Source organism: Paramormyrops kingsleyae, chromosome 5 (assembly GCF_048594095.1).
Source record: "Paramormyrops kingsleyae isolate MSU_618 chromosome 5, PKINGS_0.4, whole genome shotgun sequence".
Taxonomy (NCBI): domain Eukaryota; kingdom Metazoa; phylum Chordata; class Actinopteri; order Osteoglossiformes; family Mormyridae; genus Paramormyrops; species Paramormyrops kingsleyae.
Window position 1 is genome coordinate 2,210,897 of NC_132801.1, and position 25,599 is coordinate 2,236,495.

General features: G+C 42.0%; 1 protein-coding gene across 5 annotated transcripts; it reads right to left on the reverse strand.

The window, feature by feature from the left end:
- Nucleotides 1-462: 462 nt before the first annotated feature.
- LOC111858847 (zinc finger MYM-type protein 1-like) lies at nucleotides 463-12,846 on the reverse strand. 5 transcript variants are annotated; one of them, XM_023840984.2, is made up of 9 exons: nucleotides 12,752-12,846; nucleotides 11,945-12,044; nucleotides 11,105-11,188; nucleotides 10,883-10,978; nucleotides 10,578-10,714; nucleotides 9,355-9,463; nucleotides 7,923-8,006; nucleotides 7,591-7,724; nucleotides 515-537 (listed from the first exon to the last, which is right to left on the reverse strand). In XM_023840984.2, exons 1-9 carry the CDS (start codon nucleotides 12,830-12,832, stop codon nucleotides 532-534), a joined length of 831 nt encoding a protein of 276 aa, XP_023696752.1. In that variant the 5' UTR covers nucleotides 12,833-12,846; the 3' UTR covers nucleotides 515-531. The 5 variants fall into 5 exon arrangements, with proteins under 5 accessions (XP_023696753.2, XP_023696752.1, XP_023696754.2 ...); XM_023840985.2 differs by lacking the exon at nucleotides 7,591-7,724 and having other exon boundaries at nucleotides 463-537; XM_023840986.2 differs by lacking the exon at nucleotides 515-537 and having other exon boundaries at nucleotides 4,956-7,689.
- Nucleotides 12,847-25,599: the final 12,753 nt, after the last annotated feature.

Below are 25,599 nucleotides of genomic sequence, written 5' to 3' on the forward strand. Positions count from 1 at the left end.
TAATACTTATAGTTAAAATTTAAAAAAAAAACTAAACATGGCCGAAAATTTGTTTTTAATCATTACAGATGAAGTCACGCCACATTTTGGCCAGATGAGCCACTTCCATATATGCAGATCAGTTATGGATTCAGGGTCAGATCTGTTATGGATTCAGGGTCAGATCTGTTGTGGATTCAGGGTCAGATCTGTTGTGGATTCAGGGTCAGATCTGTTATGGATTCAGGGTCAGATCTGTTGTGGATTCAGGGTCAGATCTGTTGTGGATTCAGGGTCAGATCTGTTATGGATTCAGGGTCAGATCTGTTGTGGATTCAGGGTCAGATCTGTTGTGGATTCAGGGTCAGATCTGTTATGGATTCAGGGTCAGATCTGTTGTGGATTCAGGGTCAGATCTGTTGTGGATTCAGGGTCAGATCTGTTATGGATTCAGGGTCAGATCTGTTGTGGATTCAGGGTCAGATCTGTTGTGGATTCAGGGTCAGATCTGTTGTGGGTTCATACTCCGTATCCAGTCTGGCTCTGGTACTGCTACCTCTGAAACATACACAGCGCAGTGTCCATTTGTCACTTGACAATGAAATTGAATTTTTTTTTTGATAGGATAGGATAAATCTTAATAAATAAACAAACAAACAAACAAACAAACAAACAGGGAGAGCAGGAACACAGTGGATCGGTTCCTTCCAATGGTGTCTGATGTCACTCCTTTCAATGTGTGTATTATGAGACTCAGGCTAAGGCACTCCTTGGGTCTGAAATACCTTGTCCTGATTTCCGTCTATACATCAATGAAATCTGAAACTTCAATTAGTATTGTAGACTATGATATCCACTGTATTTCTTCTGTTGGCAGTGAATCATTAACCAGTCACTTGACTGAGAAACCACCAAAATGTGCACTGTACATCAGCAGGAGCTGAAAAAGCCTGTCTCTGGGGATGTAGGTTCTTCAAGCAGTGCAACAGCAATTGGCCCAAGTATAGCAAAGTGTTCAGGACATGTTCCGCATTCCAGGAAGGGAAGCAGGGCGTATGTTCTGGACATGTGGCCTGTAGCTTGTACTCTACAGCTCCCTGCTCGCCCTTACAGACCTGCCTGAGATGCTCAGCTTCATACTGCGAGATGCACATTAGACAGCATGCTGTAGAATCCATTGGACACTTAGAAGAAACACAGAAAACCCAGGTGTGTGTTTGTGTGTGTGTGTGTTTTTCTTACAAGACTCTGGGAAGGACTAAGGAACTGAATTATTATCCAATTTCCGTACAATATATGTTCTTAAGTCACATTGATGACTACGTCTCAGTCTAATTGTCTAGATTGCTCCATTTCCAGAGAGGCTAGACAGCAGTGAATACAGTGAATTGTATTTCTATGATTAAATGCAATTTTCCCCCAAAGATATAATCCATTGGACACAGAAACACAGAAAACCCAGGTGTAATGTAATCTGTCCAGGATTAACATTAGCATTAGACAGTGTTCAAGGTGAGGTCTGACAGGGGCATTATATCATCTTAGCATTACCTCCCGTGATTCAAACTCAACACACCTGGAGATGTAGCCCAGCTTCCTGTTTGCCATTTTAACTGCTTTCATATATTGGTGAGAGTGAGACATGGAAGCATCAAGATGCACACCCAGGTCTTTCTCTTAATCAGCTTCCTTAATTTCAGATGAACCCATGAAATACCTCCACTTTATATTTCGGCTCCCTACATGGAGTACCTTACATTGACGTTCATCTGCCATTTATCAGCCCAGTCTTTAATTAGATCGAGTTCCTGCTGTAACATCTCTGATGCTGAGAATCTGCTACACCTCCTAACTGCGTTTGGTCAGCAAATTTAACCAGTGTTCTGTATGTTAGTGTCAATATCATTTATGTAAATCAGGAATAATAATGGTCCGGAATAAAACAAGTGGGCAGATTGGTGACTCCGAGGTTTTTTTTCCCTGAAGTCTTGTTTTTATATTTAACGAAAATGTTTTTTTTCCACATTTAGTTTTTATTTTGTTAGTTTTTGTGAATAGTAATAACCCTGCCAAATCGTTACAGTCAGACTACTGGTTCAGAAACAGCAAGGCTTGTAAGGGCCTCACAATCTGCCATGGACTTCTGTAGTACAAATGGCAGATAATTTTTATGCACACTGGAGTAATTTATAATGCAACTGGCACACGGGCAAACTCAGTAACAGCTTCTACATTCAGGCAGTAAGGTGACTCCACAGCTAATCAGGCTACTAGTATGGGCAATTTGCCAATTTCTATTTTCATTTTGCTATTTTAAAAAAAAACTTATCATCCATTAGGGAGCTCACAGGGAAATTCATTTGATAAACTTTTTAAAATTTCCCCTGAACACATACTAACAGAGAGTGAGTGGCAGGGAAGGTGACGCTGCTTGGTTTCTGGCCTCGAGCTCCCCAAGCGACCTCCTTGTATATTGTTTTGGATCTCTTGGGTAGCATCATGCTTCAGGTTGGAGACTTGAACCGGCAGTCGTCGTGCTACAAGTCCCAGAAGAGTTCTGCTGTCAGCCGTTATCAGCCAGGGGACAGGATGACAATACTGCCTGATGTTTTACTTTGAGAACACACAACAGGCAGACTGGTTACATACTGAAACTTGAAACCTCACTCAAGCATTAATGTTAGCATCCAGCCCCATGAGCACCAGGGTGACCCGTTTCACATCACCATCTGGTGTCAGCATCCAGCCCCATGAGCACCAGGGTGACCCGTTTCACATCACCATCTGGTGTCAGCATCCAGCCCCATAAGCAACAGGGTGGCCTGTTTCACATCACCATCTGGTGTCAGCATCCAGCCCCATGAGCACCAGGGTGGCCCGTTTCACATCACCATCTGGTGTCAGCATCCAGCCCCATAAGCACCAGGGTGGCCTGTTTCACATCACCATCTGGTGTCAGCATCCAGCCCCATGAGCACCAGGGTGACCCGTTTCACATCACCATCTGGTGTCAGCATCCAGCCCCATAAGCAACAGGGTGGCCTGTTTCACATCACCATCTGGTGTCAGCATCCAGCCCCATGAGCACCAGGGTGGCCCGTTTCACATCACCATCTGGTGTCAGCATCCAGCCCCATAAGCACCAGAGTGGCCTGTTTCACATCACCATCTGGTGTCAGCATCCAGCCCCATAAGCACCAGAGTGGCCTGTTTCACATCACCATCTGGCCTGTGTTGACACTGATTCAGTTTACCTTTTTGTTCTTAGTTCAGTTTGACTCCATATCACAGGAAAACAAAAAAGTCTAAATGATTTCATGGTTCAAAGTAAGAAATTCATGCCAAATGCATGTTTATCTATAGCTTTATTGTAAGCAAAGTCTGTGAATAAATCATTTTATCCCATATGTTGTTTGGAGTTTATATTAAATTTCTGCACTTAAAATCGGCTAATGTACTGGTGCTGCCCGTCGTCGGTTTGGTTTGTGGCTGCGATCAGACTGACTCTGAGTGGCCTTGGCGTTACTTCAAAAATGCATATTTTTAAATACAAATGTGCACTGAACTTTAACACCATCTACCGTCTCGTAAGCGATTCTCTGGCAACACCCAGGTATTTTAAACAGAACTTTGGAGGAATTAATCACAGACACATTGTGGAGCCCTCAGCATATCAGCTGCGTCCTGCTGCTGCTGGTGCTTCCATGGTGAAGCCATACCAGAACTGCAGCCATACCAGAACTGCAGCCATCTGTCCATCCATCTTCTGTAACTGTTTGTCCTGTTCACGGTTGCTGGGTGTTCTGGAGCTTATCTTGGAGACTGCGGGCACAAGGCAAGGAACAACCCAGGATGGGGTGCCAACCCATTGCAGGGCACACTCACACACGCCATTCACACACCTATAGGAATTTAGTAAGTCTACTTAATCTCACAATGTTTTTGGACTGTGGGGAGAAACCAGAGTATGCAGTGGAAACCCCATGGGGAGAACATGCAAACTCCACACACATGGAGCCTTGAACCCTGGTCCTAGTGGTGTGAGGCAACGGTGCGAACCACTGCACCACCATGCCGCCCCAATCGGCAGTCATGCTAAAGGAACGGATGAGCAGATGGTAAATCAGTCATGCTAAAGGAACGGATGAGCAGATGGTAAATCAGTCATGCTAATGGAACGGATGAGCAGATGGTAAATCAGTCATGCTAAAGGAACGGATGAGCAGATGGTAAATCAGTCATGCTAAAGGAACGGATGAGCAGATGGTAAATCAGTCATGCTAAAGGAACGGATGAGCAGATGGTAAATCAGTCATGCTAAAGGAACGGATGAGCAGATGGTAAATCAGTCTTGCTAAACGAACGGATGAGCAGATGGTAAATCAGTCATGCTAAACGAACGGATGAGCAGATGGTAAATCAGTCATGCTAAACGAACGGATGAGCAGATGGTAAATCAGTCATGCTAAACGAACGGATGAGCAGATGGTAAATCAGTCATGCTAAACGAACGGATGAGCAGATGGTAAATCAGTCATGCTAAACGAACGGATGAGCAGATGGTAAATCAGTCATGCTAAACGAACGGATGAGCAGATGGTAAATCAGTCATGTTAAACGAACGGATGAGCAGATGGTAAATCAGTCATGCTAAAGGAACGGATGAGCAGATGGTAAATCAGTCATGCTAAAGGAACGGATGAGCAGATGGTAAATCAGTCTTGCTAAACGAACGGATGAGCAGATGGTAAATCAGTCATGCTAAACGAACGGATGAGCAGATGGTAAATCAGTCATGCTAAACGAACGGATGAGCAGATGGTAAATCAGTCATGCTAAACGAACGGATGAGCAGATGGTAAATCAGTCATGCTAAACGAACGGATGAGCAGATGGTAAATCAGTCATGCTAAACGAACGGATGAGCAGATGGTAAATCAGTCATGCTAAACGAACGGATGAGCAGATGGTAAATCAGTCTTGCTAAACGAACGGATGAGCAGATGGTAAATCAGTCATGCTAAACGAACGGATGAGCAGATGGTAAATCAGTCATGCTAAACGAACGGATGAGCAGATGGTAAATCAGTCATGCTAAAGGAACGGATGAGCAGATGGTAAATCAGTCATGCTAAACGAACGGATGAGCAGATGGTAAATGGGCCTCTCACAGGAAAGGATTTTGTGTACATTTACAATCAATATTTAATGAAATTATCGGATTAAACACATATACATATCACTCGTATGTTTTATGTGGGAAATGGCATTAAAATCAACATATTGAGTTTTAAGGAATGACTGCGCTGCTAATATTTTTGCTAAAAGGAGTTTTTACAGTAAGACTACTCAAAGGAGAACAGGGAGCCTGGACCCCAAAATTCCAGTATTACTTCAAGGGAAAAAAGTAACAGAAAACACATTAAGTGTGTGTGTGCGCTGTCCGACCCCAACTCCAGCCTGGAGGAAGGTTACAATGTAGAACAGCGACGATCGAAGCCCATGTGGAGCCCACAGCCGGCTTTACCGCTGGCACCCCCCCACCAAGTCCTCTATGACATCATCACATGAAATACGACCAACAACGTCAGGGTTGATACTCATTACAGCCAGACTGCTGAGGCGTTCCTGACACATTGTAGACCTTAGGTAGGTTTTGATGAGATTTGATTTTGAAAAGCTCCTCTCTACTGAAGCTACTGTGACTGGTAGAGTTACAACAATCCGAAGAGCGACCCACAGGTTTGGGTAAATTTCAGAGAGCTGCTTTGCTTGTATGAATTTCAGCAACTCCAGAGCCGTCATGGTCTGTGATGGCAAGTCAGGTAGATTTTTCAACTCCTGAGCAAGCTCCCTTCCATCCAAATCAGACTGTCCTCCACAGCTCAAAGCATGCCCAAGCGCCTCTGCTTGCTCTATCATCTCCTGGTGAGGTAGGCTTTGGAAGCTGGACAGAATACCAAACTTCTTCTCGACATCCCCAAGAGTCTGGAATCTCTCCTTCACAGCAAAGATGGCAGAATCAACAACCATGTTAAAGAAGTTCACCTCAAGATTCTTAAGGGCATCATGTTCTGGCTCATCAGGAGACTCGTAGGAAGACAGCCTGTCTGTAGACCTCAGCCTCTTTAGTGTAAGGACTTCCTCCACATTCATTTCTTCACACATGTCCTTGGCTGAGCTTTGTGCAGCCACAAAGCCCGTGGCTCTATAGTTCTGCAGAGCAATTTCAGCCTCCAGCAGACTGACAGCAACATTCACCTGCAGTGTTTCAGACTGAAGGACTTTGCTCACATGTTGTATCTTATTCAAGATGTCATACCAGATAACTGTGCAAAGCAAGAAGCGGAACGAGCCCACCTCCTCAGCCAGGAACTGGGCCTCGACCTTTATGACTGGGTCTTTGGTCTGGCCTCTCACCTCAAGCAGTGCCTCTCTCACACCCGACATTTCATATCGGAGGGGTTTCAAAGCCTCCACTCGGTTCTCCAATCTTGTCTCAGATGACATTTTGAGAGTAATGGTCACATGTTTTGCAAGGATGGCCCATCTATGCCTAGAGCCAGAAAACAGTGAAAACAGCTTCTGCAAGACTCCCAAAAATCCCATGGCATCGTTTGAGCTTTTGGCAGCATCAGCAACAACCAGGTTAAGGGTATGAGCCCCACAGGGAACAAAAAATGCTCTTGGATTTTTCTGCAGTAGCGTGGCCTGAACTCCTTGGCTTTTCCCCCTCATGTTGGCGCCATTGTCATAAGACTGTCCTCTGCAGTCATCAAAGGAAATCTGCCAATCATCCAGCCTCTGCAAAATTAAGGTGGCCAAACTCTGCCCAGTGAACTCGTCTGCCTCCAGGAAGCCCATGAAGTGCTCTTTGACCTGAGGGTCTTCTCCCAGTGTCACAATTCTGATTAACACTGATAGATGTTCTGTATGGTTGACATCTGGGGTGCAGCCCAAAATGAGAGAGAAGTACTTTGACTGCTTTATCTCCTGAACCACTGTTGCTACAACTTTTGCACCAATGCACTCAACGAGCTCATTTTGAATGTGTTTGCCCAAGTAGCTCAGGTGTGAATACTCGCTTTTAACCCTATGGACGTGGTCTTTCATTATAGGATCAAATTGTGCTAGAAGCTCTACCTCTTTCAAAAAGTTTCCATTTGAAGGACAATAGAGTTTCTCCGTGTCTCCTCTTAGTGCCATATTCCTAACTGCTAGTGATTGTACAATGGCAATTAGCCGTGCCAGCACTGCTCTCCACCGCTTCTCCTCCTGAACGATGGCCATCTCTCGTTTGACGACAGTTTCAGCTGCCTTGAGCTGCAATTCAAATTCTTTCCATGATGCCAAATACTTTAGATGATCAGGACTATGGTCATGAGAATTTAGCAGAGTTGTTGCATTTTTCCAGTCTGTCAGGCCATTTATTAAATGAATGCTCTTGGTGGAGAAAAGTTTGCAACAGAAACAAAAAAGACTGTTGTTTTTGTTTGAATAGGTTAACCAGTTTCTTTTGATCTTTTCACCATTTTTTAAGGTTCTGAAGAAGTACAGGTGTTGGCAACTTCTCGCACCATCTCTCTTTGGAAACACAAAATCAGGGGGTACCTGATACGGTCCTCTCCGCACTAATTCTGTTCTCACAATGTCTGTCAGAGGTGAAGGCCAGTCAGCAGGATCCACTGGACACGGTTCATCTGTTTGCATCTCAACAGGGAAGGCAGAGGAGGAAATCTCTGGTGCTTCAGCAGGGCATATAAATATTTAATCAATACTTTTACAAGAGCATGTCACAGAAAAAGATGTGTTTTTCCTTCAATTGATTCCACAATATATAAAATGTGCAATTCTGCCAATGACTATGTTTTATAATATGCACTTTTTTCATGGATATTAATGTTATTTACCAACTACAATGTCTCAATTGCAATGTTGCTCACCTGAACAAAAAGGGACATATGACGACGCTGCGCTCGGCACTTCATCGGTCGTTGAGCTTGACACTAGATATTTTAAAATTGCTTCTGAAATGAAATAAATGACAATACTATAAAATACACCTAAATGGTTTGCCCTGTTTCCTTTTATTGTAATTTTACTGAGCTACATCATTGGTTACTGCACAATGATGATGACAGTAGACATACTTCATTAAAATATTGTTACATATATTACTGCACAGCAGCCATTCCACACAATGAAAATTATGAATGTACCGATATCGATACTAGTTTTGGTATCAGATCCGATACTATGCCACGGACACCAATACGAGTATTGGTACTGGGTCCAATACTAAACATCTGAAAGCTAAACATGAGAAAGAGTATGACGAAATTGCTACCAGTACCACTACTCTGCAACAACCAAATGTGCAGCAAACACAAGCACCAGGGCTCACATAATTGCTAGCCCAACACCCCAGGGCAATCAAGTTTTCCCATTGGGCTACCAAAACGATAGCTCATCAGGCAGGATGTTGTGTTGATGGTCTTGATTTATAGGATGGTTATTAGAAAACTGCCGTGTGTCGCCATCTTGGTGCATTGTTGGTCATGGTAATAAAGTACTCGAGCATGTTAAAGCAAGCAAGTTATGTATGGCCTTATTAATACACCATTCATATTCAGTACACTGCATATGGTCACGTGAAACAATGTTACATAAAAGCAAATTAAAAACAGGAAAATATTACTGGATGGGACCCATGTGCAGTGAAAGCAAAATGGTTGTGAACAGCCTGCTATTCAATATGAGGATTTTATTAATTACCTGTTTTTTTTTAAACGTCGGTAACACTGAAGCAAACAAAAGCGACTAAAAGTCTTGAGATTTAATTATTTCTGGCTGGGTACAAAATCTGTGAATTTTCTGGAAAAATGGTAGATGAAATTTTTCAATATAGTCATGGTTAAGTACAAGTATATATCTCATGCTTATTATTTTTATTATTTTTCATTTATTGTTTATTATATTATTTTCGCAATGGTAACACAGAGCAATTATGCTACTCTGTGCTGTTACATTGTTGTGTTTGTTGCTGCCATTACAAATCTCATTTTATCACCCATAAGTGAATGTTTCAAAAGCAAATCGTTGATCGATTTATTTTATCTCTGTATGTGCAGCTGCAGGGAGTGTCTGAGGAGTCGTTTCTTCTTGCTTTTCCCTATCGATGGTGGTCATGCTGACAGACTGCTGTATCCGAAGCTGCAGACTGTCAATTCCTTGCACATGTGCAGTCCATGCACACCAAGTCCAACAGACTGCAAATCTGGTCTACATGTGCATGGGATGCCCCTAATGATGAAATTTATGCCACATGCACTATACAGACTATAATTGTTTGTGGACAAGTTAAGTGTGATTTACCTCTGTGTTTAGTATGTCTCTCCTCTTCCTGCTTTCGCCGTTTACGGTACTGGGCCCCCGATGGCCTTTTGATCTTCATTTTGGAATACTCTCCCTTTTCTTGTTGCCACTTGAAATGAAATACACCTTTACTGGCCATTTGTACAAGTATGAGAACAGTTACACTGGAATGTGCTTTTCCAAATTTCTCAGTTTGCTGTCCTTTTTTAAAGACAAACACACATATAGAGCTGAGAGTGGGACAGCAGGGTCCACATCCATCCAGTGTCCCTGGAGCGTTTTGGGCCACCAGAGATGTGGCTACTACACCAAACACAGAATTTACAGTCTGAACTTCCTGGCAAAATGGCCTTAAGGGCCACACGGAGACTAACTTGCAAAAGCAGCTTCTGCCATAAACACACTCGGAAGCCAACATGATGGAGTTCGGTATAACAGCCATCAGCCAGTCTTAGTCTTATCAAATACTCACTATCCAGTTTTTATGTCATTTATTGGAAAATCGAAATATTCCCAAACTGCCAATTATAATTGACTGTTACCAGAATTAGTTATAACCAACTTACAACCGCAATTAGTGATGCTTACCTGTTGAATATCTACCTGTGAATTTAGGTTTTACCCATGTGAATAAATGTCATTTGTTTAATTGTGTGTACCTAACCAAAAATGACATAACTGAATGGCACACAATGAAAACATGCACCATTCCAGCCCTACTATGAATATGGTCTTTCATCACAGGATCAAATTGGTAGAAACTCTACCTCTTTCAAAAAGTTTCCATTTGAAGGACAATAGAGTTTCTCCGTGTCTCCTCTAAGTGCCATATTCCTAACTGCTAGTGACTGTACAATGGCAATTAGTCGTGCCAGCACTGCTCTCCACCGCTTCTCCTCCTGAACGATGGCCATCTCTCGTTTGAAGAGTTTCAGCTGCCTTGAGCTGCAACTCAGATTCTCTGCATGGTGCCAAGTGTCTGATCATAACCACAGTCATGGGACGTCAGCAAAGCAGCTGCATGTTTCCAATCCATCAGGCCTCCATTTACAAAATGGAGAAAAGTGCAGAACAGAAACGAGAGAGGCTGTTGTTTTTTGTGTGAGTAGATTGAACAACTTCTCACCATTTATTAAGGTTCTGGAGAAGTAAAGGAGGTGAGAACTGCTGACATGACTCTTCGGAAACAGAAAACCGGGCGGTACCTGAAAACCAGGCAGTACCTGATACGGTCCTCTGCCCACTACAACTGTCCTCACAGTGTCACCCAGATATGAAGGCCAGTCAGCAGGATCAGCAGCACTTGGTTCATCTGTTTTCACCTCAACAGGCAGCACAGGGGAGGATGTCTCTGTTACGTCTGCAGGGCAAATAACCGTTTCACACAGAAACGCACGTCCCGATTCTTTATATAAAGACCTTATTTGAATCTGACTGAAATATATATTAAACATGTCAGTCTCAGCAGTACTAATTAAACAGCAAAGAGCACAAGGAGTCGTGCGATTGTTTTACTGTATCCACACACCTGAGTAAACCGGCAGGGTGGAATCGGTGGTCAGTCTCGTGTTCCCATCAGCAGAATAAGATGCAGCCGGCCGATGCATCATTTCGTCAAGCGATTCTATCAATATGCAAAACATATACATTCACTGACTGTACTGCGCGTTATATACAGTATTTTCATTTTCATTTACATTATCATTTCAAACACAGGATCTCAGAATGTCCCAAATGAAATGTTGCTCACCTGAACAAACAGGAACACCTGAGGAAGATGTGCTTGGCACTTCATTGGCTGTTGAGCTTGACTCTAGATATTTTAAAATGGCTTCTGAAATTATAGAAATGACAGTGCTATAAAATACACCTAAGTAGTTGCCCCTGAAACCTTTTATTAAGAATCGGTTGTTTTCCAGACAGAGTATGAGTTTTCTGTCTGGTACTCAGCAATACATCACTATGCAAATTTTATCGTATACTTACCCAAACACGAGAATAGTATGAGCAAAAATTGTTAATGTAATAAAATCTTTTTAATGGCATTTCAACATGACTGTATAAGCGTGTATTAATAGTGATTACAAAAATTAATCACTTGACAGCCCTGTTATTTTGAAGTATTGGTCTTCACATAGAATTTGCTTTGTTTTTGGTCACGCTGTGCTTGTCTAACAGCATCCTTCACATCGTTATCCTCCCCCCACATCGTGACTGTACGGCGCCCCCTGTCTGACACCAACTGAAATTGGTAGGAGGTCAGTGCCCCACATCAGCTGGCTGGAGTGAGATTTTCAATTCGAGACAAGTCTGCACACACATGCACATGTATGTAACAATTTTATTACCTTGTAAATAGATTGTAGGGTTTGCAAACTACCCCAATGCTTATTACATAATTTTAGGTTTATAATATATATCTGCTATACAATTTCTTGCGTGAGAGTTAGTGCCCCTGCACATCTATATTGCACTGCACAGGGCATGAGAACTCCTAGGTGAGCCAGCCAGCCATTTCCACTTTTTCTTGGGCAGAGCACTTCAATCATAGTTAAGACGGAATAAAACAAAATTTACAGAATGCAGCTACCTCTCCTACGCCTCTCCTCTTCCTCCTTCCTCCTTTTCCGGTACTGAGCCCCCGACGGCCTTTTCCGCTTCGCTTTGGGATACTGTTCTTCTTGTTGACACTCAAAATGAAATGATTTATTTGTACAAGTATGAGAATCGGTGAAGTGAAACGTGATTTTTTCTCTTGTTCAGAGACGTTCTTAGTGCACGTCATCCATCCAGTCCCCTGGCAGCATTTTTCAGGGGTCTAGGACTTTGCTCAAGGGTCCAATTTATGGTCAAATCAATGGGTCAATTTAGATTGTCAAATGTATGTGCAGTTAAAAACATCCCTTCTTTATCTACAACCCCATTCCAATGTGAAATTACATAAGGCAAAGGATCAGTTTCTCTTTAGGAAAAAGCTCTAACTGTCCTACGTTATTTCCTACTAAAAGAGAACCATCGTTTGACCACAAATAATTCGCCAAAACAGATGGATCATGCTCTTCATCATGCATAAAAACTCACGATCTCACTGGTCCCTAATGAGTCTTTCCGAACCATAAGGACCCCATGTTTTGCTAGAAATTCGCCATTTTGCCTTAAGAATAAAGCAACAAACTGAAAGAGTTACGAGAAACACGAGAATATCACTTCAAAACAACTTTGTTCTTATTATGGCTATAATATTGTTTGACGACGGTAATAACATTTCTGCAAATTGTCGAACGCAAAACATTACAGTATGCAGTAATTCCGCGTTAAAATATTTTCACAAGAAGAATACCCTTATATGAACACAGAGTGGTTAAATCAACCAGAAAGTTTAGCAACACAAGCTTACCTCCATGTCTGCAGCCCAAATTCGTGTCTTTGTCGCTACCCGAGCTGCAACTCCAGCCAGATTTGCAGCACGCATGCGCATCTGGTAAGGCCGCTGACCGGTGTCTGTACTGCGCATGCGGAAACATTTCCCGGTCCGTCGAATACCCGGTGTTTGTTTTTATTTGAGAGCTGCGCTACAATAGTAAAAAATGAAATAGTCTTACGATATCATAATTATACACGATGTCTTGAGTAATATCTGTTTCAGAACTTAAAATAGTCCAAGTTTAACATAAGTTTACTTCATTTTTAAAAGAATTTTTGTCTGATGACTGTCGTGTACATCATCACTGATGATGCTGCAAGTGACTTAAGATTCTGTATTGATAGCACTGTACAACGAGATGCATTCTAAAATAAAAACTTAGTTTCATGTTCATATTCCTTTTCCTTGTGTTGTTTTTTCTCAAGTGATTCAAAGGCTTTATTGTCATTTGTACTAGATGGTTTCTTGCGTCCCTGTCCTGGAGCCGACACCTTATCGTGGTGGAGGGGTTTGCGTGTTCCAATGATCCCAGGAGCTAAGTTGCCCAGGGCTTTATGCCCCTGGTAGGGTCACCCAAGGCAAACAGGTCCTGGGTGAGGATTGAACCAGACAAAGTGCAGCTCATTAGACCCCTTATGATGAGTTATAACATAGATTCACGTTTTCCCTCGCCCGGACGCAGGTCACCTGGAGCCAGGCCTGGGGGTGGGGCTCAATGGTAAGTGCCTGGTGGCCAGGCCTGCACCCATGGGGCCTGGTCGGGCACAGCCTGAAGGAGGCACTTGGGTCCCCCCTCCAATGGGCTCACCACCTGTAGGAGGGGCCAAAGGGATCGGGTGCAGTGTGAGTTGGGCACCTGTACATTGGGGTTTACCGCAGTGGACGAGAGGGTAGCCTCCCTTTGCCTTCGGGTGGGGGGATGGGTCCTGACTGTTGTTTGCGCTTATGCACCAAATGGAAGTTCAGAATACCCACCCTTTTTGGAGTCCTTGGAAGCAAGGTTATTATCGTCAACGAAAACGAACGAAATAACGAAAACTAGAATTGAAAAAACATTTTCGTTAACTGAAATAAATAAAAACGACAATTAAAAGAAAAAACGATAACTAACTATAACTGTATTGTGCGTTGACAAAACTAACTAAAACGTACTGAAATTATAGATGAAATGTCCTTCGTTTTCGTCTTTGTCAATTTATTTATAAGTCGATTTATTTTGCTCTAGCAGTTTTACGTGAGCTGGCGGCACCGTACGGCACCTCTCTGTCCGTCACTTCTTGTTTACAGTCGGCTTTTGCTCACCGCGTTACCTGGAAAAATGGCGACGACAAAAGTTGGGAGAAGGCGGCAGAGTCCTATCTGGAATTTCTTTGACTATGACAGCGAGACAGATAAGAGCAGGTGCATTGTAGAAACAAGTGACAAAATATGTGGGATACTTCTCAAGGGAAAAACCCCCACAAATCTAAAAGTCCACTTGAGAAGCTCGCATAAGACGGCTAATCGCGAGTACCTTGACCAAGCAGCCTCTCTGATTAGCTCCCCCGAAAGAGAAGCAACATCTCGGCCAGGTAGCACCGGGAAGGAGGAGACAACCATAATGGACTGCTTTCACTGACGACCAAACAGCTGCTGGTTAGTAAATACGCAGGAACACCACAAGACTTAATTTCCTTTTTGTTTACAATATTGGACGTATGGTCAACAGACAAAAGCAAAGCACATCGGCATCAAGCCCCCGGGGAAGACCCAGGACACGCTGGAGAGACTATATGTCTCGGCTGGCCTGGGAACGCCTCGGGATTCCCCCAGAGGAGCTGGAGGAAGTGGCCAGGGAGAGGGAAGTCTGGGTTTCCATGCTGAGACAATTCTGTTGTGCAATGGTTTTTGAGTTTGTTAATGTTTTTCTCAGATTGAGCTCCCTGAGACTCCTGGCTGTCAAGAAATGTGACGTGTGCCTCCTGAATGGGTTTATATTCTGATGTTCATGTGTGTCTTTAGTCTATTGGCTATTTTGATTTGTACCAGGCACACTACCTGTATCCAACATCAGAAGCAGTATCACACACATTTTGCACTTAAGCTGCTATCTTGTAGACTGTTGGTTGTTGTGGATGGTTGGTTGTTCAAAAGTAACTGAATACACTTTTTGAAATGGTTTCCTTTGTTGAGTTTTATTACACAATACTTACTGATCTTTTTGAATCCTGCACCTGACAAATAACCCAAAGTATGAAAAAATGAAAACTAATACTAAAACTAAACTAAAACTAAGCATTTAGAAAAAATTTAAACTAACTAAAACTAGCAAAGCTGCTCTAAAAAGACCCAGGACACGCTGGAGGGACTATGTCTTTCGGCTGGCCTGGGAACGCCTCGGGATTCCCCCAGAGGAGCTGGATGAAGTGGCCGGGGAGAGGGAAGTCTGGGTTTCCCTGCAGAGACTGCTGCCCCGCGACCCGACCTCGGATCCAGCGGAAGATAATGGATGGATGGATAATGTATGCCAGGGGTGTCAAACTCCATTCTGGGGGGGCCATAGCCCTGTATAACTTAGTTCTTTCCCTGTTCCACCACAAATGAGCTAATCAAGAGTTGAATCAGGTGTGTTAAATGATGGAAAAACCAAAAATGAGCAGGGCTCCGGGCCTCCACCTGTGATGTATGCTAAGAAATCAGTCCTGTGCAAGACGAGATATGAGATGATGTGATTATTTAGGTTGCAATGCCCCGAAAGAAATGATAAAGTGCACACTGAGGAGTTACTCCATGTGGTAGGAGGGAGACGGAGAGAGACACAGCCAGCGACAAACATGGTGAGTCATGCATTTCTATCAGATAAGGCTTCAGCCATTTCATAGTTGAACGAAGCTGTGAGCAACTTAGAAACCTCTTGATCTGTAGCAGAAGCCAAACCTAACCCCTCTGGTTGGGACACTATTCTGGGCTACTTGGCCTGCTCTGCTTTGCCTGCCGTTGCTCAGGGGACACCAGTGGATGCTTTAGGTCCCCCGACTGCGCCCTAATTGCCTCCAGGTGCCATGACTGCGCCCTGCTCATCACCTGCCATCCCATCGGCTTCTGCCTCCTTTCCAGCCATCCAGCCTGACCTGCCTCGTCCCCTGGCGTCCCTCAGGCACCCGCCTCGTCTCCTGATGACTTACCCGCACATACCTCGTCCCCTGGTGTCCCTCAGGCACCCGTCTCAGCTCCTGATGACTTACCCGCACATACCTCGTCCCCTGGTGTCCCTCAGGCACCCGCCTCGTCTCCTGATGACTTACCCGCACATGCCTCGTCCCCTGGTGTCCCTCAGGCACCCGTCTCAGCTCCTGATGACTTACCCGCACATACCTCGTCCCCTGGTGTCCCTCAGGCACCCGCCTCGTCTCCTGATGACTTACCCGCACATGCCTCGTCCCCTGGTGTCCCTCAGGCACCCGCCTCGTCTCCTGATGACTTACCCGCACATGCCTCGTCCCCTGGTGTCCCTCAGGCACCCGTCTCATCTCCAGATGACTTGCCTGCACTCGCCTTGTTTCCTGGTGTGCCTCCGATGCCCGTCTCATCTCCAGATGACTTGCCTGTACTCGCCTTGTTTCCTGGTGTGTCTCCGATGCCCGTCTCGTCTCCTAGTGTCCTGCCTGTGTCAACTTTGTTTCTGCGCCTGCCTTGGGTCCCTTGGTCACCCGGTGGCTTCCTCATTGCCTCAAGCACCCCCTGCTGGTAGCCCCCTCTGACACCCTACTCTCCGACTGCTGCCGTGTGCTTTGAAAAGCGCCTATAAATAAAATGTATTATTATTATTATTAAATTGTGCCGGATGGAGTTTTGGTCACACGGAATAAAGTAATATAAAATACAGAAGAAAGGCAATCCTGAAAAAAATAAAGATTTGTCAATAGTGTTCTTCCAAATAGCAAGCAATGCAATCAGGCGTACATTCTATATAGGCTTAATCCATACCAAGGTTAGGTTGGATGCAATTGTTAACATAATTTTCCCATATCTCTGATAAGCTAATGTGTGTTACTGCAACAAAGGAAACGACTTCATCCAAGTTTGACCTAACGTTAATTTTGTCTGTTAGAATAAAGCTGTAAGTCTATGAATGTGCCCTCACATAATATGTAACATTACAGTATACTCTGGCTCAATAAATTTAAACTTGCAACAAGTTGTAGAGAAATCTGTTTTTGCTATTGTCTAAATTGCCATTTCTGGGTGATTTCATTCCAGACAGCACTGTAACATTGTATATATGTCGGCCAATGTCAATCAATATGTTGAGTATATTAAATCACACCGAATGCCCCAACAAGCATTGCTGGATAAGCTTAAGAGCTCAGGGGTGAGTTTCCCGAAGCGTTCTTAACGCTACGTCGTTCTTAAGTTCTGTGTTAAAAGATAGTACTAACGAACGATGTAGCGTTAAGAAGGCTTCGGGAAACTCACCCCAGACCTTTTCCTCACTGTTTGGTCCCCCCCCCCATTTCAAAAATCCCCCCTGCGCCCCTGATATGGGGTGCATGTTGTAGACCAACCTGTACAAGAAGCAGTATATTGAACACCATAGTTTATCAGAGAAGAATGAAGTATAATAAATGGTATAAAACATAAATTTATGCCGGTTTGCCAATTTTCTAAGCTGACTGGACAGTGCCAGTGAACATCATGATGAATAGCTTTTTTCACTTTAAAAGCTAATATGTTCACCATTAAATTTTATTGCGACTCACAAGGAATTTTCCCTCATTACCACTACCAATACTGCACGAGCTACTACTTCAAGTTTTTTTTTTTTTTTTTAAAACGTCTTGTCATCTATATAACGCCCACTAAATTATAAAGCGGTCGAACACGCCGAGGAGTCAGTTCTCTGGAAGGTCGGATGAGACGCGGTGAGAAACACGGCCAGCTACAGACATGGTAAGCGGCGCATTTCCATCAACTAAGGCTTTTGCCTTTTCAGAACTGTACGCAGCTCCGGGCAACTTAAAAAGCTTTTTTTGTCTGTTACCAGGGGCGTCACGCGTTTTTATGAAGAACCACATCTAGACTATACACTCTAAAAACTGCTGGGTTAAAAACAACCCAATTTGGGTTATTTTGGTAACCCAGCGCTGGGTAAAAAAGGGACTAACCCAACGCTGGGTTATTTTGACCCAACAAGTTGGGTTACACGTTTAACCCAGCATGCTGGGTTGTGATTTTTAACCCAACTATTAGTTAAAAATGACTACACTGCTGGGTTGAATGTAACCCAAAATGGGTCAGAAATTTAATCTAGAAACTTTGGTGATTAAAATTACTAAAATAAAAACAATTCTACAGCAATACATACTTCAGTAATGGAATTTTATTTATGACAAAACATGTAAAAAATGTGTCCATATGAATTTAAGACATTTTCCCATCTCCACCTCAGCATTAAGACAATTTCTATTAAAATGTATCAAACTGTATCACAGAAACACTGTGACTGAAGTCAGTAACAATGCATCAGACTGAAGTCAGACAAATTAACTTTAGAAAAACACAATTTGAAATATGAAAACTTTTCATAACATTTACATCATGCATAAACATTAATATATCCTGAGATATACAGGAATCATCAGTAAGAATCAATTGCAATGTAATTGCAGAGTAGAGGAAAAATAAAAGTATGTAGAAGTAATAATGAAAAAGCATCTAACTGACTGAAGTCAGAAAGATTAACTTTAAAATACAAATTTGTGCATAAACATTGACATATCCTGATATATATAAATCATCAACTGCAATGTAGAAAAAAAAAATATGTAGAAGTAATAATGAAACGGCATCAAACTGACTGAAAAAACAAACAAAAAAAAAAACTTAAGAAAATACAAATTTAAGATTAGGAAAAAATAGGAAAACATTTTATAACTTTCCCATTAACAATTATGTGCAAACATCAATATATCCTGAGATATAAACTGACTGAAGTCAAATTCACTTCCAAGAAAATATGTATTTAAAATATGAAAACATTTCAAACATCCACTGCAGCAAGTAATGTACTTTGCTCAAATGCTGTGCCATTTATTATAGCAAAGGCTTGAAAGCAGTGGTTGTCTCCAAGCATGAGAACATAAGAAAATTCAATGGACTCTTCTGAACGAAGGTACTCAGCCATATTGGTCCCAATCTGAAAAAAGGAAAAATAAATAAAAAAGAAATGGTATAGATTCATTAAGAACTCAAAAATGTGTAAAAGTTAAATATCCTTAGAGCTACCTTCAGAACATCTAAAAAACCTTTAGGAGCATTAAAGACCATAACACACCAAGCTATCAGCATTAGTTAACCACTGACCATGGCCTTAGCACTATGCTTAGAAAATGTCCGTCGAACATGCTTAGTTTCAAACCTCCTTTAGCCTGAGCTGAGCTCAGACATTCCCGCCTGCATCAAACCATTTACAGGATTAAAGAAATTATATGTTCGTAGTAAATTAACATCGTTTGCTGTCGAATGTACAACTAAGTCAAACGAATTGAACGAAATGTACCTTACAAGCAGAGCGGGAAATTTATGTGGATGTGCTGACAAAATCAAATTAGTTAAGTAAACTCCGCTATATCAAAACCGTATCTAACATATACAAAAGTAATATTTAAAATTTTACGTTATCCTTTCCAAGGCGGAGCACGGCCGTCGCTTAGTCGTTAGGTAATCTCAGTTCAACTGACCGAAAGCCTAAAATTTGCGTGTATATATATTATACAGTAAAGCAAATGTTTTATTTATTATGAACATTGTTAAATACACACTGAATAACTTACGTTTCAGACAGAATTTCACTGGCTTCCCTCTAAAGACGGCGCAAAACTCCGTCAACTCTCGCTGATGTCCCTGGATGTTGACGTGACGTGCGTGCTCTCTTTCACGTCCGCGTTCCCAACCCAGCACTGCTGGGTTATAGATCAAGACCGATTTTCAACCCAAATTGGGTTAAATCAACCCAACTTTGTTACCCAGCAGTCTCAACCCAGCATTTGGGTTGAAAAAACAACCCAGCGTTTTTTAGAGTGTAGCTCAGCCTAAATGAAAAACAACGCGTAAAGATTTTAGAAATCAAATGCCTTACTAAATAATTAAAAACATATATGATATATATACAGTATATATCATCACCGTTTTAAAATCGCCAAGTGTGAACAGAATTGTGCATTTGAAAAGGTGTTAAAACTGCTTATGATACTTAAAATAAGATATTTCTCAATGTATTACATGTTTCCAAAAACAGATTCGCAGAATTTCTAGTTCAATAGCTTGATGGACAGCGAACTGATTCCCGTAGCTGTGGGCTGAGGTTAACTTGTAGCACAACGTTTCAATGTGAATCTAACAAATAACTTATATACACAGCTGTCGGCCTATATTCCAATCACATCAGTGTTAGTGTTAGTTAGGTTTAAGTGACACATGGACAATGTTTCAGATACTTACTACATCTTTACTTAACAGGGGTAGCCTAAGAGTCCGAGTTCATTGGAACGTTCAGTCGACATGGCACCTTGTAAGATCAGCAGCTGTGGTAGCGCTGAGGTGGCAGTGATGCCAGCAACCACAGTAAAGTTAGCCTCATATTCCACATTCGGTTTTACGGCTTTAATATCTTTTAACAAAAGTAAAGTATGTACACCCTTCGGTTTTCAGTTTATGTCTGTAATAGTTGTTATATTGTATCCATATTATATGAATGGGTTAATAGCTCTAAAACCAAATGAGACGCGCGTGTCCTGCAAAGTGTGCTTTGAACAGTGGTTCCTGGAGGACAATACACCTCCTATAGACTTTCAGGTTATCAGTTTCTGTAATAGTTATTAATAATAATGTTGTATCCGTATAATCAGGGACGTAAGTTTTATATTAACATGGGGGGGTGACGTCGTGTTATAATGTGATTCTGTAGTCGCGCTCTATATAGTTCGTTTTTTCCCATAAACTTTTGCTGTTATAGTTACAATATAGAAAGTGAAAATGATCTTTGCATTTTACTGTGATTCATCTTCATTGATACGGTAGTTTAAGTGCGTTAAATCCCGCATTACGTATACGCTGAATTTGCCGGATTATTTAAATTTTACATAATTTGCGATATTCCGCCACGAATGTCAGGCAATCATCCTAACTTTTCGGAAAGAAACACAACACACATATTTATGAACTAAATGATTCTGAGTTTCTGATAAATGATGAACTTGCTTTGTGGTGTTTCCCAAATAAATGCCGGATCTGGCCCCGTTTTTTGACGCCTTCTTGATTATTCTTGTGCTGTAAATGCAAACACAGCGGGATGAGAATTGACTGACACAAAAGCTAAGTACCGCTGCGTTATCAGCGTTGGTATTTGTGCTATGCTGTTAACTAACCTAGCTAGTTGCAGTTTGCGCAATCAAATAAGATGTTTATGAAACTTAATCGACATGAGACGATTAAATTCCACCATTTCACATACCCTTTTATTAGTTAACTGCTGGTTATGATACAAGGTTTTCGATGAGCTAAGTTTATATACAAAGTCGCAACGTGCTTCCGCTCTCACTGTCTCTAGACTCTCTACTCGCGGGTCTGGAAGTGAGCGTCTGCCTTCCGGACTGGGAGTTGAGAATAAATCGTTCTAACGGAGGGTAGGGGGATCTTCAAATACAAACTGTATGAAAAAAAAACAAACTTTAAATTATGTAATGAGATATATTAATCGTATGTTTTTTTGTAAACCTGGCTTTACATGTGATTTTACTGAGGGGGATGACCACCCCCCCCCCCATTTCAACATTGAGGGGGAAGTGTCCCTCCCCCATAAATCTACGCCTATGAGTATCATAATGCAATGGGACAATATGTTAGGATCTGTCTGTCGTGTTCCCGTACGGCCACCAGAGGCCAGTGCTGGCCATTCCATTCCCTTCCGTTTATGCCTATTGATATCACCTGCCTCTCATTTGCCCTTCGTTAATCCAGGTATATTAGTGTCCGTTTGTCTTGTGCTCCCCAATCCGTCATTGTCGTCATTACGTCATTCCCTGTGTGAGTGTTTCCTGTCTTTCAGTGTTGGTCTACCTTCCTGCTTAGGGCCCAATAGCATCTGGCTGCACAACACTGGGCGACTCCACTAGGAGGACGTCCACTCCCAGCCTGGACAGACAGTTCATTTACCAACAAATGGTGGAAGGGCAACTTGCACCCTTTGTTTTGCAAATGCAAGCCAGGAGTCACGTCTTCCTCAAACTGTTCCCACAAAGTTGGGAGCATGATATTATCCAAAATGGCTACGTATGCTGCACCTTAATTCATTGGAACTAAGCGGCTAAGCCCAACCCCTGAAAAACAACCCAACACCATAATCTCCCCTCCACCAAACTTTACACTTGGCACAATGCAGTCAGGCAAGTACCGCGGTTCCTGGCAACCAGGAAACCCAGACAGAGAAGCGTGATTCGTCACTCCAGAGAACATGTCTCCACTGCTCTAGAGTCCAGTGACAGTGTGCTTTACACCACTGCATCTGATGTTTTTCATTGCACTTGGTGATGTAAGGCTTGGATGCAGATGCTTGGCTATGGAAACCTATTCCATGAAGTTCTCTACGCAATGCTCTTGAGCAACTCTGAAGGCCACACGAACTTTGGAGGTCTGCAGCTATTAACTTTGCAGATAGTTGGCGACTTCTGCACACTGTGCACCTCAGCATGTGTTGTCCCCGCTCTGATTTTACATGGCCTAGCACTTCCTGGCTGAGTTGCTGTTGTTCCCAATTGCTTCCACTTTGGTATAATACCACTAACAGTTGACCATGAAATATTTAGTAGCGAGGAAATTTCACAAATGGTGGCATCCTATCATGGTACCACGCTTGAATTCACTGAGCTCCTGAGAGTGACCCATTCTTTCGCAAATGTTTGTAAAAGCAGTCTGCATGCCTAGGTGCTTGATTTTATACCCCTGTGGCAATGGAAGTGATTGGAACACCTGAATTCAATTATGTGGAGGGGTGTCCCAATACTTTTGGCAATATAGTGTATACGCAAAAATAAGAAAACACAATAAATAAACCAGATTTATGACATTAAAAATTCTTGGACAGAATATTATTAGATACCTACTTCCCAAAAGTGAGAATAAACGTGATGGAGTTCCTGTCAGATGCTGCACCTTGAAAACGACTCGGGGTGTGGGGGGGGGTTGAACCTGGTACCTCGAACTTGCAATGGAAATGAAAAATAAAGTAGTCCTCCATGGGCGGTGGAAGTTATAAAATAAAGAAAATGAAAAAGGAAAACATAGTACTTAACATTACACTGGGTTTTGGATCTTCAGTATCTCTGTAACTAACTGACTGGGAATATCTTTCACATTTTATTTTATCCAGTATTAGCAGTGTGTGAAATGTAAGCCCTCTATCTGTAAAACACTCATTTTTACAAGTGATAGAATATAGGCCTTCACTGGCAGGCCACCATGCACAAATACAGGAGGATTTCAAAAATGAATTTGCGAAAAATGACCATCACTATCAAATTTTGGATTTGAAACTTGCTCGTCCCACTAAAGTTAATTTGGATTTGGTGTCATACTTGGGGAATATCACACTGAATAAAAATGTGAAGATTTAATATATCTGAAACCATTCTCTGATATGCACTATTTTACACAATATAATGCATCTTTTATATGTGAAGCTGTATATAAAATATCAGCCCTCTACCTTTAGGAGTGGTGGTATAATGGTTAGGGAACTGTACTTATAATTGAAAGGTTGTTGGTTTGAATCCCTGAGCAAGGTACTGTGACTCAGGTGCAGAATTAGCCATCTTTTGCTATGTCACATATGGGTTAAATACAGGATGTGTTTTGTTGTGGTGTGTCAACACTGGCTAATCACTTCACTTTAATATTGTGGTTTGTACAGGTCTTCAAATCTACTGCCAGAGGTTGCACAGTGGATTTTTCAGGCACTTTAAGCACCATAGTACCAAATATTTATCCTATAAAACGTGAAGGATCAACTTCAAGTATTTTTCTAGATATTGACGCTTTAAAACCGCCTCTTGATACATGATGCTACAAATGGCCAAAAAAAAAATTTTCAGGTGCCAAGGTTTTTTGAATGGATTTAGGGTATTTTGAGGGTGCTGAATTCAGAAATCCCATTACTTTTGCTGAATTGGTTTGAGATAATGGACATCCATGAAAATAATGCATTCCCCCAATGTGACTTGTGTGTGATAACAAATGCAATAGCTTTTGGTCTGTCTTTTGACTCTTTAACAGTGTCTTAGGTAATGAAATGAATGATGAAGCATTGAAGGAGAGTCTGAAAATAAAATTATAGTTAAGTTCACATGTGCGTGTTTGCCTGTTCATTTATTGCTGTTGTTACTGTGGTGGTGAATATTTACCCAGATCAAATCTGCCAAGTCCTTCCAAAGGAAGGGCATCATGGGAACACCTGTCTGGTATTTAGCCAGAAATGATTGAAATGCTCGTGATAGGGCCATGAAAAAATGTAGCTTGGCCAGAAGAAGGGGATCCATTCGGGCTTCACAAATGCAGTCAAAAGAAGACGTCCCTGGGTTTTTCACTTTTTCTGACTTCACCAGGTCCACATATTTCACGATAGAGGGCCAGACTTCCAATGCTCGTTCGACAGCTGGCAAATATTCGAGCCACCGATGGCCACAGAAAGGTAGAGGAAAACTTGAGGATGATGTTGCAGCTGTGAAGTCCTCTCTTCTGGCTGGTGCAGAGTGGAAAAGAAAATGTAGTGCTTTGAGAACTTTCTCCACCATCCACACTTCAAAACCAGTCTTGAATGAATTGTGAAGGGTATGTAGGTCACAACTTCCTACAATTACTAATTGTGTCCCAGCATGAACTGTCCCAGAATGGGGACAGTTGTTGTCCGACTGTCGACAAAACGCTTGTGCTTCTCTCCCCTGATATGTGAGTCGGTGGCTTTAGAGCCCATTGTTGCCAGTTTTATGACTTTTTTACAAAGGTCGCATCGCGCTTCGTAGACATTAGTCGTCTTTTTCAACCAGCCACGGTACTTTTTTAAAGCATTGACATTAATAACAATTAATAACTAAGTAATGTATTAATTAGTCAAATCATACATAACTTTTTCCTGTCACTGTTAGATATTTTTAATTTCTTTTTTTATGATGTTAGACTGTTTACTTACTAGTTGTAACTAAAATAAAAAATATTCTTGCAATTCTTAATGCTTTTCAAACGTGTTGCGTTAATTAATTAATTAAGTATTAAATATCTCAGAAACTGGAGCCAATCTGGCAAAACCGAAGTCATATTCTTAAGCAGCACCATAAACTTAATATAAAACCGTTCAGACATCGTTGGCACCAAAATCACTGTATACAATGCTGTCAGTGCACTTCCCAGGAAACGTTGTTGTGTCTCAAAGTCCAGTACACGGCCATACGGATAGCTGACTTATTGTTATTGGAATCTATCAAGGGTAAACGTGGTATTCCAACATCTCTTCTTAGGACAGACGTCTTTTCCTCCTCTGGCATAACAGCCAAGCCCTCCTATTGATGGTTTAGATGGTGTAAAACTCTGAGATGTTTCGCTATTAAGTTGAGGGATACTCTTCTCTACAACTGGAAGGTCGGATCGCGAAGGCTTTAACATGCCTAAAATTCCACTTCATTTTTAATTTTATCAAGGTTTAGGTCGAGCTTAGCAAAAAGTAATATTGCGTAAGTTCGGTTAAGTTCTAAATTAAAGCAGAACCTTCACACGATTCGATGACAACGACAAAG

Excerpts from the sequence above, each read along its gene's own strand:
- LOC111858847 (XM_023840983.2), bottom strand. The coding sequence starts at position 12,832 with ATGCGCATGCGTGCTGCAAATCTGGCTGGAGTTGCAGCTCGGGTAGCG. Across the intron at positions 10,715-10,882 it reads CACCCTGCCGGTTTACTCAG|ACGTAACAGAGACATCCTCC; the intron begins GTGTGTGGATAC and ends TTTGCCCTGCAG. Across the intron at positions 8,007-9,354 it reads GAGACATACTAAACACAGAG|AAGCAATTTTAAAATATCTA; the intron begins GTAAATCACACT and ends ATTTCATTTCAG.